Consider the following 15919-nt stretch of genomic DNA (forward strand, 5'->3'; position numbering starts at 1 on the left):
TTCGATTCCCAGCATCCCATATGGTCCCCTGAGCACCGCCAGGAATAACTCCTGAGTGCAGAACCAGGAGTAACCCCTGTGCATTGCCGGGTGTGACCCAAAAAGAAAAAAAGAAAAAAGAAGAGGAGGCTGCTAAAATCTCAGGGCTGGAAGGAATAGAGACATTACTGGCACCCGCTTGAGTAATTCGAAGACCAACGGGATGACAGTGACATAGTGATACAGTGATTCATAACAAGCAACACAAAATAATTTAGGGCTTGCTATCGGGGCAGTCTTGGGTGATGGCTGGGAAAATTCAAAACAATGGTGGTGGAAAGGTGTAATGGTGGTGGAATTGGTGTTGGAATATTGAATGCAATAAATTGTTAACTTTATAAAAAAATTAAATTCATAAAGCCAAGTAACATGCTCAAAAAAAAAAAAGGTAAAGGTAAAGGCCCTCCCGTTGATCGTCGATTTGCTCGAGCGGGCCCAGTAACGTCTCCATTGGAGACTTTGTTGTTACTGTGTCTGGCATATCGAATACTCTCGGTAGCTTGCCGGGCTCTCCGAGAGGGGCGGAGGAATCGAACTCGGGTCGGCTATGTTGGCTGCTTGTAAGGCGAACGCCCTACCCGCTGTGCTATCGCTCCAGCCCAGAAAAAAAAGAGAAAAATGACAAGAGCGTTGTTGAGCAGACAGTCTCTTAATCTGACTTTTGCTGATGTGCCTGTCCATGAGGGTTCCCCCTCACCACGCTGGATTTCTGAGCATTTTCACTCAGCAAATCTGCATCAACAGGTGCACTATATTACACCCCAGTTTTAAGCACTTAGGAAACAAGCACACAAGGTCCCATTCATAGCATTCATATTCATGACATGTTGAAACGCTATTTTAGAGACATTGAATCAAAGTACATTATTTAAGTGATCTCCCTATGTGACTTTTTGCAACCAGAATGCCATCTTATAATAATTATGCCATATAATAAGAATACATAATAAGGATATACTACAAATGTCATATGTCATTCAAATTACAATTGAACGCTGATGAACGCCGTTGCTTCAGCTCAGTGGTGAATATAATCTATTTAAATTTGGATGCAATTTCTTTTTGTTTAGTTTTGTTGTTTTGGGGGTCATACCCACCTGTTCTTAGGCCTTACTCCTGGCTCTGAGTCCAGGGATCGCTCCTGGAGGGGCTGGGGAATCACATGGGATGACGGAGATCAAACCCAAATTGGCAGCATAAAGGAGATAGTATTTACTTTAACCCCAATACTATCTCTCTGACCTCATGAGTCAGCTTGTCATACTGCCGGTTTCTGGAATGACCAGATAGAGCCACAGAAGGAAACGAGTGAAACCCTAATGTTTCTGTGTGGTACGTTTTGCAGAGAACAGGAAGAAAAAGTTATACAATAAAAGTTCCTTCTGGTTAGTTATCTTGAGTACTGAGAATATTTTATTTTTGATTCTTCTATGTACTAATTTTCTCACAGTACATGTACACTGCACTTGTATGACAACCTTTATACAGAAAATGTGATGTGAAAAAAATACTTTGAGACTTAAGAAGTGAGCTCCATTATTTTTGTGCAAGTAAGATTTGGAACTTGGTACCCGCTGTCTGCAATAGGTCATCTCATCCAGAGGCAAACGCAAAACAGCATCTTCAAAGTCCAGCTTCCTCGGGGAAATCATCTTTCTAGCTGTATTGAACTGTGTCCTGATAGGGAGTCCTACCAACTTGCCTATCGGGACAGTCCTTGGTGAATAGTTGCCTTACTTTAGCCATGTGCTTTATTTCCCAACTCAAGGAACATTCTTTCTCAGAGCACGGTGACAAGCCAACCTTACAATTCCTTCTGTCCGGTACACTGGAGGTGTAAGTCTGGGGAGGTCATACCCAGTGAAGCTTGCCTAAGAGTGACCCTTGGTACAATACTGTGGAATCGAATGCAAGTTGGCGGCATGCAAGGCAGGCAACTCCACCTCTGTGCTCTGACCTTGGAGGCATGATTCTCATCCTTAGCGTGTATTAACGCTCTAAAAGATTGCCTATATTGGACTGTGGCAACAGGTGTTTAATAATAATATCATACTTTATGTTCCCCAGATGAACGCGATCTTTCTATGTCTATCCCTTTCTTTGAGTCATTTCGCTTAACATGATACTTTCCATGTAGTACCACTTGTGTGTAAATTTCATGACTTTGTCTTTTCTAACAGCTACATAGTACTCCACTGTGTAAAATAGGAGACTAACAGCCAAGAATGGCCGAGATTAGTACCAGGAATTTTACACCATGGCTTGGAGGCCAGCCACACATGCTAGGGGAAAAGGCAGCTCGGATAGAGAAGGAAGCACCAAATAAAGGGTGTTGGGAGGATCCTCCCAGGATGGGAGAAGCATGCTGAAAGTAGACCACAGACCAAACATGGTTGTCACCCGTTGCCTCTTTTGCAAACCACAACACCGAATAAGAGAGAGAGAACCAAAGGGAATGCCCTGCCACAGAGGCAGGGTGGGATGGGGGGATGAGAGGTGGGAGGGATGTTGGGATCCATGGTGGTGGAGAATGGGCACTGGTGGAGGGATGGGTATTGGATCACTGTATAATTGAAACCCAAGCACAAAAATTTGTAAGTCTACAACTGTACCTTGTGGTATCTCACTAATAAAAATTAAAAATAAATAAAAAGAGAGGCATCGCAATCTACTTTCTTCAAAGAAACACTTATATATGATCTTTATTCGTCAAAACAGATTCAAACAAAATCCAGAACAGATTTTTCACATTTTGAGCCTTCAGTGCAAGGACGTTACATCATGCGTGAAATAAATTATTTCTCTGGTGGCGCTCTTCCTGACGTACATAAATACCGGGAATGGTCAGGTCGAGGACGGCTGGCTGATGGGACAGAAATCTGCTCAGAAGCCTGCTTGAGAAGGGGTATGATTTAAACCTCATTATATTCAGGTTTGTTTTTCCCCCCCTCCCGCAACATAAATGTGATTAAATCATGTGTAATCTCAACTTTTCAACTTCAAAACAAAAACATCCCCAGAGTCCGCTATTTCCCCTTTAAATAAAAAAAAAAAAATAATAATCAATTTATATTCTCCTTAAAAGAACTCCAACAATGCAAAATAAGTTCCAGTTCCATATATATATATATATCTATCTATATATATATATGGTATATATATGTATGTACATGTATAACTTAGATACTCTTTTGCTCTCTATATTTTGATTCATGCAACAGTGACAGAGGACTGGGCGTAGGCTCTACAGTGGCCTGTCGGAGAAAGCGGTGTAGCTCCTGACCCTGGCGAAGAACAAGGGCGTGTACATCTTGTCGATGTCGAAGGCAGAGACTGCCGTCTCCCCAGTCGATCTGGAAAGGGAAGGGGAAAAAAATCGCCAGTTACAAGGAAACTTCAAATCACTCGAAATCCTTGCACGTTTTATTGGGGAGGGGGGGGCTCTGATGGGGGACGGGAGGGTGTAGTTCATACCTTAGCCTTTTAAAATTTCAACTCATCTAAGTTCATTCTCAATAATACAGGCCTGGGGGCTGGAGAGATAGCACAGCGGGTAGGGCGTTTGCCTTGCACGCGGCCGACCCGGGTTTGATTCCCAGCATCCCATATGGTCCCCCGAGCACCGCCAGGAGTAACTCCTGAGTGCATGAGCCAGGAGTAACCCCTGTGCATCGCCGGGTGTGACCCCCAAAAGCCAAAAAATAAAATAAATAAAATAAATAAAATAAAAAATAATACAGGCCTACCTACTGTAGAAGAATTCAGAATATTAAAGCAACTCACCTGTAGGGGGGCCGGGGAGGGAGTTCACAGAACAGCAAATTATTTATTTACATCCCTCCCCAAAATAGGAGGAGATATGGAGCTGGAGCTATCCCTATCATATAGTGGGTGGGGTGTTTGCCTGGCATGTGGTTGACCCGGGTTAAGTCCTTAGTACCCTATATGGTCCCTTGAGCCCACCAAGAGTGGTCCCTGAGTACGGAGCCAGGAGTAAACCCTGCGCACCGTCATATATGGCCCCAAACAAAAAAATAAAATATCAGATGACATACACAAAAGTAGAATATCCAAATGATGCCTATTATAAACATCCTTTGTTTTCCCAAAGCATCATTTCTTTCACTTGCTTGATGCTACTTCTGAATTCTTTTTTTTTTTTCATTGAAAAGAAAAAGAAATCTGCTTCACAGATTACCGAGAGAAGCAAAAAAGGAGAATGGTGGGATTAGAAGTGTGAGAAGAAATGTTCTTTGTTGTAGGGAGTTTCCAAATGACTTGGGACACATTATTTATAAGGTAAAATCATAAAGTATAAATGGGGCCAACGCGATGTTCTAGACTACTAGCATGTAGGGGTCTTGCCTTGCACAGGACCGACCCGGGTTTGATCCCCAACATCCCATATGGTTCCCTGGGTCTTGCCAGGAGTGATCCCTGAAGGCAGAGCCAGGAGCCACTTCAGAGCATTGACGGGTGTGCCCACCTCCAAAAGATTATTTGCTCTATAATGTAAACTCTGAGGAACTGAAACCTATTTGGGAGTTTCCTAAGCCTGACAGAGAGCACAACACCCTCATCCAGTCACGGGATGTTCTTCTTGCAGTCGCCTACTTGTAGGTAATGTGACAAGAGTGGTGTATCCACACAAGTTTGTTGAATCTCTGGTGGCGACTGGAACAGAGCTGCAGCCCCACGTGGAAACTCTGATCTGCTTCTTGGACAGGGACACGACGAAAATATCTGTATTTATAGTCAAGTGGTTTCTGGAAAAGAAAAGAAGAAAGAAAAGAAAAGGTGTGTAACCTGTAAGCTGTGTAACCGTAGAGATTTCACACACATGTATGTATATATCTATGGACACGTTATTCATAATACGTAGGAATACATTATGCAAACGCGAGGCTAGAACATGATTATCAGTGTAGAGTAAGGAGCTGTGTGGGATATCAAATGAGAAAGTACAGGGGTGCCTTTCCGTAAAGGCAAGACTCGAAAAACAAGGCCTTCCTCCAGCAGCAACATCTCACTGAATAATCACAACAGCCCCAGTGTGTGAATTAGGTCTGCATCATCATCATTCAATGGTTGAAGGGTGAAGATCCTACAGAGATCAAAAGAGCTAACCAAAGTGACAAAGCAGTTTCAAAGACGGGAAGCAGGGACTCGAGCACAGCGGGGAGGGCGTTTGCCTTGCACGTGGCCGACCTGGGTTCGATTCCCAGCATCCCACAGGGTCCCCTGAGCACGGCTAGGAGCGATTCTTTCCCAGAACCAGTTTAAATCAGTAAAGAAGCAGATACAACAGGGTTATACATGGGTCATTTGCATCATACTTGTGCAAACACACACACACACACACACACACACACACACACACACACACACGGCACCATGTCTTGCTTCACTGCTATACTCCGAAGAGAAAGACAGCAGGCTGTGGGAGCTCATCGGTTCTACTAGAGATAGGCCAGCTCCCAGGACACTCACGGCCATGGCCAGGTCATAGCAACTGTCTCTGCACCCCAGACCATGGGGCTAGATTCCAGGAACTTTCCAGAGAGAGGCAGTGGGGCTGGCGACAGATGGTCCCAGGGCAACAGGAATCAGACAAAACCCTGCCCCAACTCTCTCAAAGTTATATAATGCCAGGGAAGAGAAGGGGTTCAATCCTGGGGTGGGGGGAGGGGTCCTTTCAAAAACCCAAATGAATTTTCAGGCTCGTTCATTTCATTAGTAAACAAAGTATATGTGATACCAACGGACCAAAAGGGTTTTGGTTTTTTTTTCCTGCTCTTTTGGGTCACACCCGGTGATGCACAGGGGTTCCTCCTGGCTCTACACTCAGGAATTATCCCTGGCGGTGCTCAGGGGACCATATGGGATGCTGGGAATCGAACCCAGGTTGGCCGCATGCAAGGCAAATGCCCTCCCCGCTGTGCTATCTCTCTGGCCCCTGACTAAAAGGTTTTTGTTTTTGTTTGGGGGTGGGGGAGGGCATAGCCACCAGTGCTCAGAGCCTACTTCTGGCTCTGCACTTGGAGAATCACTCCAGGCAGGTTTGGGGTGACCACAGGGAAGGGCTGGGGTTCAAAGTGGAATCTCCCACATGCAAGGCAAGCACCTTCCCTGCTGTACTGACTCTCTGGGCCCTGACTAAATCGCTCTTTTAAAATCTGTACTAGCAATTTACTTGGCCAGTTTTTTAATTCCACCTCACCCTGACTTTCTTTTTCTTTCTTTCTTTCTTTCTTTTTTTAAGCTTCGTTTCGGCAACTTTATTGGGTCAAAATAGCTACAATTTGCCAAATGTGCTAATCTGTCATGAATTATAGATCAAACACATTTTTATGCAGGAATTTTCTTTTTCCTTCTTTCTTTTTTTTAATTTTTATTAGTGAGACACCATGAGGTACAGTTGTAGACTTACAAATTTTTTTGCTTGGGTTTCAATTATACAATGATCCAGTACCCATCCCTCCACCAGTGCCCATTCTCCACCACCACAGGTCCCAGCATCCCTCCCACCTCCCATCCCCCCATCCCACCCTGCCTCTGTGGCAGGGCACTCCCTTTTGGTTCTCTCTCTCTACCCTGACTTTCTTGACTCTGCACCATGGTCGTTAAAAGTCACAAAGAAAATTAGGCCCTGAATCTGTTCCGAGAGTTTTAAGTGCTCTGTAAGAGTATTCCTCGAGTGGAGGGGCACTGAGGGTGAGACACATAGCTCTGGGCCTTCAGGAATACTCCAAGGGAGCAGAGGAGACACGAGCCGGAAAGGTGCAGCATGAGAGAACGCGCGGGGGGGGGGGGGGGGGGGGGGGCAACGTTAGGACCGAGGAGTTGGGGAAGAAGGAAAGGGAGCAGGGGCCATGGTCAGAAAGGTTTGAGGAACAGTGGTCCAGCGGGCCAGAGAGAGAAAATGGCTCTAAAGCTCTTGGCTTCTATGACGCCAACCCTGGCGTCATCCCTGTCGCCACAGATGGTCCCAGCATCACCGCAGCTCTGACAGCCCCCAGGTAGCAGCAGGGGTGGCCAAATGAACCCCCCCACCTCCCACCAACAGGACCCAAGAGAACTCAGCTCGAATATAACCCAGCAATCCTATTTCCCCGGCAGCTGCTTTTCTCCCTTTTAAAACAACAGGAAAAATATACGAGTCTCATGTTAGCTTATTTCCAGTCGAAATTTAAATTCTCTTGTAAGGATAGCTTTGTGACGTGCTAGGGGAAAAGGAAGCTCAGATAGAGAAGGGAGCACCAAATCAAGGGTGTTGGGAGGATCCTCCCAGGATGAGGGAAGCACGTTGAGAGTAGACTATAGACCAAACATGATTGCCACTCAATGCCTCTCTTGCAAACCACAGCACCCAAAAGGAGAGAGAGTATAAAAGGGGATACCCTGCCACAGAGGTAGGGTGGGATGGGAGGATGGGGGGTGGGAGGGATACTGGGACCCACGGTGGTGGAGAATGGGCACTGGTGGAGGGATGGGTACTCGATCATTGTATCACTGAAACCCAAGCACAAAAGTTTGTAAGTCTACAACTATACCTCATGGGGTTTCACTAATAAAAAAATAAATAATTTTTTTTTTTTTTAAAAAAGAATAGCTTTGTGAAAGATCTGTATGAGCCTCTAAGGATTCCAAATGGGATCATCAGACCCAATCTCCTCAGGGTTCCGAATGGGAAGAGCCAAAACAGCACAGTCAGGTCATGTGTTTACTAATTATGGCATAGAAATAAAGTTTTACATGTTCATCTGGCATAGAAAAAAAAAAACAATTTGGAGAAAAATAAACTGATTCAACAACAAAAAAAGTGACATTTTTAGAAACCCCTTCGGTTCTCTTGAGAAATATGCCACAAGTTAAATATACACATTTTGTACAACATTATAAACTAATTGGGTTGGCGCAATAGCACAGCAGGTAGGGCATTTGCCTTGCATGCAGCTGACCCGGATTTGATCCCTGGCATCCTGTATGGTCCCCTGAGCGCTGCCAGGAGCAACTGCAATAACCCCTGAGCACTGCTGGCTGTGGCACCAAACCCAAAAATATACATACATACACATGAATATATATATATTTATATATACACACACATATATAGTGTAAACTAATTAATGAAACAGTACTTTTTAATCCTTTCTAATCAAAATGCTGACATACTGAACGTAGGATACTGAAGTAAAAACTAAAATGGCAAATTTCCACCTTACGTACTCACCTCTTCTTTTTTCTTGGTTATCACAGCAAATACTTTGGTCTGATTGTCTGTGTCTTGTGACAAGCGATAATGGCCCAGTAGGATTGCATCTGTTCTGAAAATTAAAGGACACTCTTTAGATCTCCGTCTACTCCTCTGACTTTTATTATTAGGAAAATCTTGGTTAGAAGAGTCTTCACTCAACGTGCCTGAGAAGAATCACCTAACTTCCAAGATTCCACACCTGAATGAAGCGCACTTTCTAGAAAGAGGCGCCCAGGGGATCAGTATTTTTCACAAGTGCCCCTCCAGTGACTGGGATGTTAACCATCGAGTATTTGTGCATTCCTACTTTGGACAACCTGGCAGGCTACTGAATGTGACCTGCCCACACGGCAGAGTCTGGCAAACTCCCCGTGGTGTACCCAATATGCCAAATACCAGTAGCAATGATGGGTCTCATTCTCCTAACTCTGAAAGAGCCTTGAATCTGGCATTTTTAAAAATAATCTCAGGGCTAGGACGAAGGAGACGTTACTGGGGCCTGCTCGAGGCAATCGACGAATAACAGGATGGTTGTGATTGGTTGATTGTGATTTGTGCAAGGAAGCAGAGGACTCTATTAATGCACAGAAAACGGAGAGGGGACTAAAAACAAACCAAAAAAAAAAAAAAAATAAGCCTGCAGAGAAAGAATACCTGGTATTCCTAGTTCTTAAACGCGGAACGATGGACTGCGGTTCCTCAGGCGTGGTCAGCATCATCACAGAGCCATCGGGAAAGAACCTCATATACCTGCAGGAAAAGAAAATCAGCACCCAGATGCCACACACTCAACACACAGAACAAGCTTACGGGTCGGCACCAAAACCTGTTTGTTCATGACCACAAAACCAGAAGGTATTGGGATACCAGGGCCAAAGAACCACAACAGAGAAATCAAAATGAACACGATCGATGATCTGGGAGGCCAGCAACAAAGAACTAAGGCATTTTATTCCTTTTCCTTCGAGGGAACTGCTGAGCTTCTAGCTTTACTCACACAGTCCTGCTCTACGCCCTGTGTTTTCCCTGAAAGCACCTCTTAAGGTCAACGTGAAATCTACTTCCATGATATACACAGTTACTGTAGCACTGTAGCACCGTCCTCCCGTTATTCATCGATTTGCTCCAGCGGGCCCAGTAACGTCTCCATTGGAGACTTTGTTGTTACTGTGTTTGGCATATCGAATACGTCATGGGTAGCTTGTTAAGCTTTGCCGTGCGGGTGAGATACTCTCGGTAGCTTGCCGGGCTCTCCGAGAGGGGCGGAGGAATTGAACCCAGGTCAGCCTGGTCAGCCGCGTGCAAGGCAAATGCCCTACCGCTGTGCTATCTCTCCGGCCCAGGTAACATAAATTTCCTCATTTCTCAAAGACGGCAATATCTGATGAACAATAAGGCTGACCAATAATGCACGCTATTTAAATGGCGAGTAGGTATACACAAAGGGGCAGAATAAAAGCAACTATTCTAAGCTGTGAGGGGACTCTGGTTCAGAGGCCAGGAGGAACGAATGTCTAGTGACCCTTGGTTCTCTGAGTATAGTTCCTATTATCCTATTCAGTTAAAAAAAAAAACAAACCCAGATGCAATCTGTAGATAAATAGAAAAACTGCAAAGAATCGATGTCCAATAAAAAAAAATGAACGAGTACATGGAGAGAGAGAACGTTTCACTCACTCAGTTTACTACAGTTGTACCTGTAATATTCCACTTGGTGCCACGCTCTATAGAAACCATCGAGAGACTGTTCCCCCTGACGAATATATGTGGTCTTACTGATATACACGCCTGCAAAAGAGAAGGGAAACTGCTGGGAACAAGATGCTTAACAGCCACCACCACCAAGAACACAGTGCCTTTTATTTTGTTGTTCCCGTGGGACACACACACACACACAGAGACACACACACATTGTCAGGGTTGTTCCTAGGAGTGCTCAGGGGCTCCTGCACGGCCAGGCATGTGCCCGGGACTCCAGCACAGAGCAGACACGCCAGCCTTCTGAGTCCTCTCCAGCCCGAACCCTCACCCCCAATCTTAATTTTCATCATGGTTTCTTTCAAATATGGTCAGAGAACTCACACCTGTTCCAGTAAACCGACATTGTGTCTTCTTTCCCCAGAGCAGAACGGCAATCTCCCACCCTCTCCACCCCACCCCCCACCCCCTAGCCCCGGGTGCTAAAGGGTTCCACTTACCATCAAACCGTACACGGGGTCTCTCTAAAAACATCTCTCTCCAAGACGTGTAGGGCACAAGTTTAATACAGCTTCTGCCCCAGACTCTCAAGCAGGCCAAGCGCCATATTTCAGGGTCTCTAAGAAATGAAGGCACGAGAGAGAGAGAGAGAGAGAAAGAGAGAGAGAGAGAGAGAGAGAGAGAGAGAGAGAGAGAGAGAGAGAGAGAGAGGTGAGATCCTCACCGGCGGACAAAAGCAGCAGAACTCTGCTAGCAGCGAGTGCTCCTTCCACTGGGCGCCCGTGGGGTGCCCGCCCGGGCACCAGACAAAAAGGAGGACAGGGCAGGGGTCCTGCTCCTTCATGGATAGAAAAGCAAACAGAAACACAGAACATCGACGTTCCAGCTCAGGTGTTCAGGACGGAAACCAGCCGATCAGGGCAGAGGAGCAAGGGCACTGGTTGGAAGCCAACAGGTCGTTTCAGAGCAGACAGAGAAGAAAGGGCTCTCCAGGATGGGGTCCACGGTGATGTCCTCTGGCCAGGACCTGCAGCAAGTCCTCAGGCAGGAGTGGGGCTGGTGTGACCCACAGAGGGGATGGGGCCGGAGACAGTAAAGGATGGTGAAGTCTCGAGCACCCGTCTGAGACATCAGCAGAGGCTGGCTGGCGGAAGAAGCCACTGGAGAGAGGGAGGCCCTGGCAGCATTTGGGGCCAGGGCTTATGCTTTTAAAAGATCATTCTAAGGGCCTTTCCTCTCCGCCCCAACCAGGGCTCCGGCAACCGAAGACCTCCAGCACCAGCCACCACCATGCTGAGACCACTCTCCGCACACATGAAGGTACCAGCAGAGGAACAAAGGCATGCGGGTCCCGGGACTGAGATCTCCAAGCCTACTCGGATCGGGTCTGAGCATCCTCCACCCAGATCCTCTGAATTCCAGTAGGCAGGGGTCACACCCACCAACTGGCCCCCTGGCGCCGTTTAATCCCATCAATGGCCAAGACCCAGAGACTATAAAACCCAGCTCCTGGAAGCGACATCTTATTATCTCATTCCTACTTTGGACAAACTGGCAGGCTACCAAATGTAGCCTGCTCACACGGCAGAGTCTGGCAAACTCCCCGTGGCGTATTCAATCTGCCAAATACCAGTAACAATGATGGATCTCATTCTCCTAACTCTGAAAGAGCCTTGAATATGGCACTTTTTTAAAAAAAAAAGTCTCAGGGCTAGGACGAAGGAGACGTTACTGGGGCCTGCTGGAGGCAATCGACGAATTGTGATTGTGATTCTAGGGGCCAGAGAGAGTGGGCAGGGCTCTTAAGCCTGTCTCACACGCGGCTGAACCAGCTCGATTCCTGGCTGCACTCAGTCTCCCGGGTACCACGCGAGGAGTGACCCCTGAGCACTGAGTCAGGAGGGACCCAAGTCCTACTAGGTGAGGCCAAAGGCTTAGAAGAAAAGATCACACTAGTGGTCTTGGAGAACATGCTTTTGGGATGCAGGAGCAGAGAGAGAGAGAGGCCTTGTAGCAGGCTGCCGTAATGCAGACTAGGCATTGTGGTAGCTGACCCACCAGAACGGTGCCCAGGGAAGCAATGATGCGGTCAGACAGGAGAGAGAAGTGTTTTCCCTTAGGGGTTGGAGATGGGGGGGTGGGGTGACACCCAGCAGTGCTCAGGGGCTATTCTTGGTTCAGGGACCGTACGTGGTACTGGAGAATCAAACTAGGGGTGGCTCCATGCAAGGCAAAGACCTTGCTTAATGTGTTCTCTCTCTGACCCAGGAGCTGTATTTTGAAGACTGTGTTAAGAAACAGTGCAGAAGGGCTGGAGCCATAGCACAGCGGGTAGGGCGTTGGCCTTGCACGCAGCCGACCCGGGTTTGATTCCCAGCATCCCATATGGTCCCCTGAGCACCGCCAGGAGTCATTCCTGAGTGCATGAGCCAGGAGGAACCCCTGTGCATCGCCAGGTGTGACCCCAAAAGCCAAATAAATATATAAATAAATAAATAAAAATTGTCTTTTTAGGGGCTGGAGAGATAGCACAGCTGCTAGGGCATTTGCCTTGCACGCAGCCAACCCAGGTTCGATTCCCAGCATCCCATAGGGTCCCCCGAGCAACGCCAGGAGTAATTCCTGAGTGCATGAACCAGGAGGAACCCCTGTGCATTGCCGGGTGTGACCCAAAAAGAAAAAAAAGAAAAAAAAAAAAAGAAATAGCGCACAGCTCATTTGTGGAATATAAAGTAACAGCATGGGAGATTTACACCTAAGAGATGAGTACCAGGAGGATTGCTTCACGGCCTGGAAACCAGCCCCACGTGCTGGGAGAAAAGGCAGTTCAGATAGAAAAGGGACCACCAAGTAAAGGGGGCTTGGAGGGCCCACTCAGGATGGGAGATGTGTACTGAGCGTAGACTACAGACTGAACATGATCACCACTTAATGCCTGCATTGCAGACCACAATACCCTAAAGGAGAGAGTGAGTAAAAAGGGAAAGGCCAGGGGGAGGGGGGGAGGGATACTGGGAACACTGGTGATGGAGAATGGGCACTGGTGGAGGGATGGGCACATACTCGATCACTGTATGACTGAAATGTGAGCACGAAAGTTTGTAAGTCTATAACTGTATCTCACGGTAATTCATTCAAAAATTAAAAATTAAAAAAAAAAAGAAATAGTGCAGAGAGGGCTGGAGCAATAGTACAACGGATAGGGCGTTGGCCTTGCATGTGGCCAACTTGGGTTCCATTCCCAGCATCGCATAGGGTCCCCCGAGCACCGCCAGGAGTAATTCCTGAGTGTGGGGCCAGGACTAACCCCCTGAGCCCCTGAGTATTGCGGGGTGTGACCGAAAAAGCCCTCCCCCCCCCAAAAAAAAGAGTACAGAATGGTGAACCAAATCTACCACAAATAGATGTTATTCTGATAGAGCTCAAAATATTTTAAATTCCACCTATGACTTGAAACACTTGAAAGTTGTAAGTTCTGCTAATATTGGAGCAGCCTATAAAAGATACCCCCTTCAATTGTTACTGGGATGTTATCTTTAAATTTCCTCTTAATGAATTTTTTATCCCTGAAAATTTACTTTCTTCTGTCAATTTCCTTATAATATTTCTCATGTACAATTTTTAAAAATGTTAGCACAGGGGGCTGGAGCGATAGCACAGCGGGTAGGGCGTTTGCCTTAAACGCAGCCGACCCGGATTTGAATCCCAGCATCCCATATGGTCCCCCGGGCACCGCTAGGAGTAATTCCTGAGCGCAGAGCCAGGAGTAACCCCTGTGCATTGCCAGGTGTAACACAAAAAGCAAAAAAAAAAAAAAAAAACTCAAAAAAAAAAAAAACCAAACTGTTAGCACAGTAACAGTGCGGATTCCAGCTTCAAAACACAGGCATGTGATTAATCCAAGAGGTGATTAATGGGCAGTTACTACAGAGCACAGAATCACACGCACATGTACACACATACAAATTTAAAGGAATCCAAATGTTTTACCCAAAATGCAAGACTCCAAATAAAATAGGATATGCCAAAATCAGTAACAATAACAGGTCTCATTCCCCTGACCCTGAAAGAGCATCCAATACGGCAGCATTGGGAAAGACGAGTAAGGAGAGGCTGTTAAAATCTCAGGGGTGGGACGAATGGAGACATTACTGGTGCCCGCTCGAGTAAATCGATGAACAACGGGAAGACAGTGACAGTGACAGTGACTTTTTTTTTTTTACTTTTTTTTTTTTTGCATCTACATTTTAAGAATTAAAACTTATCTGCTAAACTCTAGAGGCCGAGAACTAAGTCTATGTTTTTATAGAAGAGACCTATGACAAATTTATTGCCGGTTTCGAATGATCTGCGGGACGGGGGTGAGCTGGGCCACACGTGATGATGCTCCGGCATCCTAAGGTTGTGCTGAAGGGGTTCCGATGTGGTGCTGGGGATTAAACCACGTTTGGCCAAGTGCAGAAAAACGCATTTTTCACTGTATGCTCGCTCTGGTCCCACCTTCCATTTAACGACTCATTCTCGAACCATAAAGCAGCATGGACTTACCTTTTGGATGCCATTCCTCAAAGAGAATACTGAGCCCCTTTTTTATTTTGGAAGAGGGGATTTGGTACCACCCCCAGTGGGCTGACTCCTGGCTTTACTCCTGGCTCTGTGCTCTGGGGGCCAAGGATCTTACTGGTGTCAGTAGCGTGCAGGGCAAGTGCCTTCCCCGCTATATTTTCCTGCCAGCCCTACCTAGTCTCAACTGATTTTCCAGCACACTATGATTATTTTATTTTTATTTTTATTTTTTGCTTTTTGGGTCACACCCAGCAACGCTCAGGGGTTACTCCTGGCTCTGCACTCAGGAATTACTCCTGGCGGTGCTTGGGGGACCATCTGGGATGCTGGGAATCGAACCTGGGTCGGCCGCGTGCAAGGCAAACGCCCTCCCCACTGTGCTATGGCTCCAGCCCCACTATGGCTATTTTTAACAGCAATTTTTTGTTTGCTTTGGTGACAGCTGGCTGTGCTCAGGGCTTACTCTTGGCTCTGTGCTCAGGCATCACTCCTGGCCGGGATTCGGGGACCATATGGGGTGGTAGGGACTGAACCCAGGTCGACCACATGCAAGGCAAGTATCCTGCTCACACGGTACCCTCCTCTCTGGCCCTCATAGCAAGATTTTCAAAGTATAGGGCAACTTTTAGTAACCTCAAAGAAAATTTCACTGTGATCTGATTTAACTTAACTTAGACTTGACAGGTTGGAGAGTAACCATGAAAAAGGCTAAAGTAAAATAAACAAAGGGGGACAAAAAAACACAACTACAGTCTATTTTTCTAACAATTTTTTTCCAAATCAATTACGCTAACATGCAAACAATCTATGCAAGCAACAAATCGGGCTACAGCAAATCTACGCACGATGTCATTACCCTCGGAAACTAGTGCACTACCTTTAAATGGTACACTGTCGGAGAGAAGTCATATATAGCTTATTACTCACTCAGAGCTTCTGCCCACAACACGCCATCCTTCTGATCAAAATTGGGAAGAGAAGAGACACTGTCTTCTCTCCCCATGCTGGAACTGTGTTTTACAAAGTACCTGGCACAGATGTAGAATCCTCTGCACACCAGTGACAGCTGCTCCAAGGATCTGAGGTCCAAGTCACTGGACACCACCCACCGGAAGATGTACATCAGCACCTCCATGGGTAGGACTGCGGAAGGAAAAAAAGTGTCCTCCTGGTGAGCCATGTTACTGCCCCTTCTCTGCACAGTTCCTCTGTGTCTTCCCTCAGCACTGCTCAGAGTCACAGCCAGAGTGAACTGAAGGATCAGGGAGGAACGTCGGGAGAGCAAGTGTACGCCTTCATGCATGAGACCCTGGGTTCGAGCCCCGGCACCAAAAAAAAATCCAAAACCCAAACCCAAAG

The 15919-nt window shown here is 46.5% G+C and overlaps 1 protein-coding gene across 1 annotated transcript in view; it reads right to left on the minus strand.

Annotated features, from left to right (window-relative positions):
- Positions 1-2711: 2711 nt before the first annotated feature.
- FBXO9 (F-box protein 9) overlaps positions 2712-15919 on the minus strand; it is a 30346-nt gene continuing 17138 nt past the window's right edge. The window contains exons 7-13 of the mRNA XM_056108975.1: positions 15589-15703; positions 10495-10613; positions 9994-10084; positions 8951-9046; positions 8273-8366; positions 4654-4805; positions 2712-3392 (exon numbers count right to left, since the gene is read on the minus strand). Of these exons, the coding sequence (XP_055964950.1) occupies positions 3284-3392; positions 4654-4805; positions 8273-8366; positions 8951-9046; positions 9994-10084; positions 10495-10613; positions 15589-15703 (776 nt within the window). The 3' untranslated portion in view covers positions 2712-3283. The remainder of the gene's footprint in view (positions 3393-4653; positions 4806-8272; positions 8367-8950; positions 9047-9993; positions 10085-10494; positions 10614-15588; positions 15704-15919) is intronic.

Source organism: Sorex fumeus, unplaced genomic scaffold, assembly GCF_029834395.1.
Source record: "Sorex fumeus unplaced genomic scaffold, SorFum_2.1 ptg000241l, whole genome shotgun sequence".
NCBI classification, from domain to species: Eukaryota; Metazoa; Chordata; class Mammalia; order Eulipotyphla; family Soricidae; genus Sorex; species Sorex fumeus.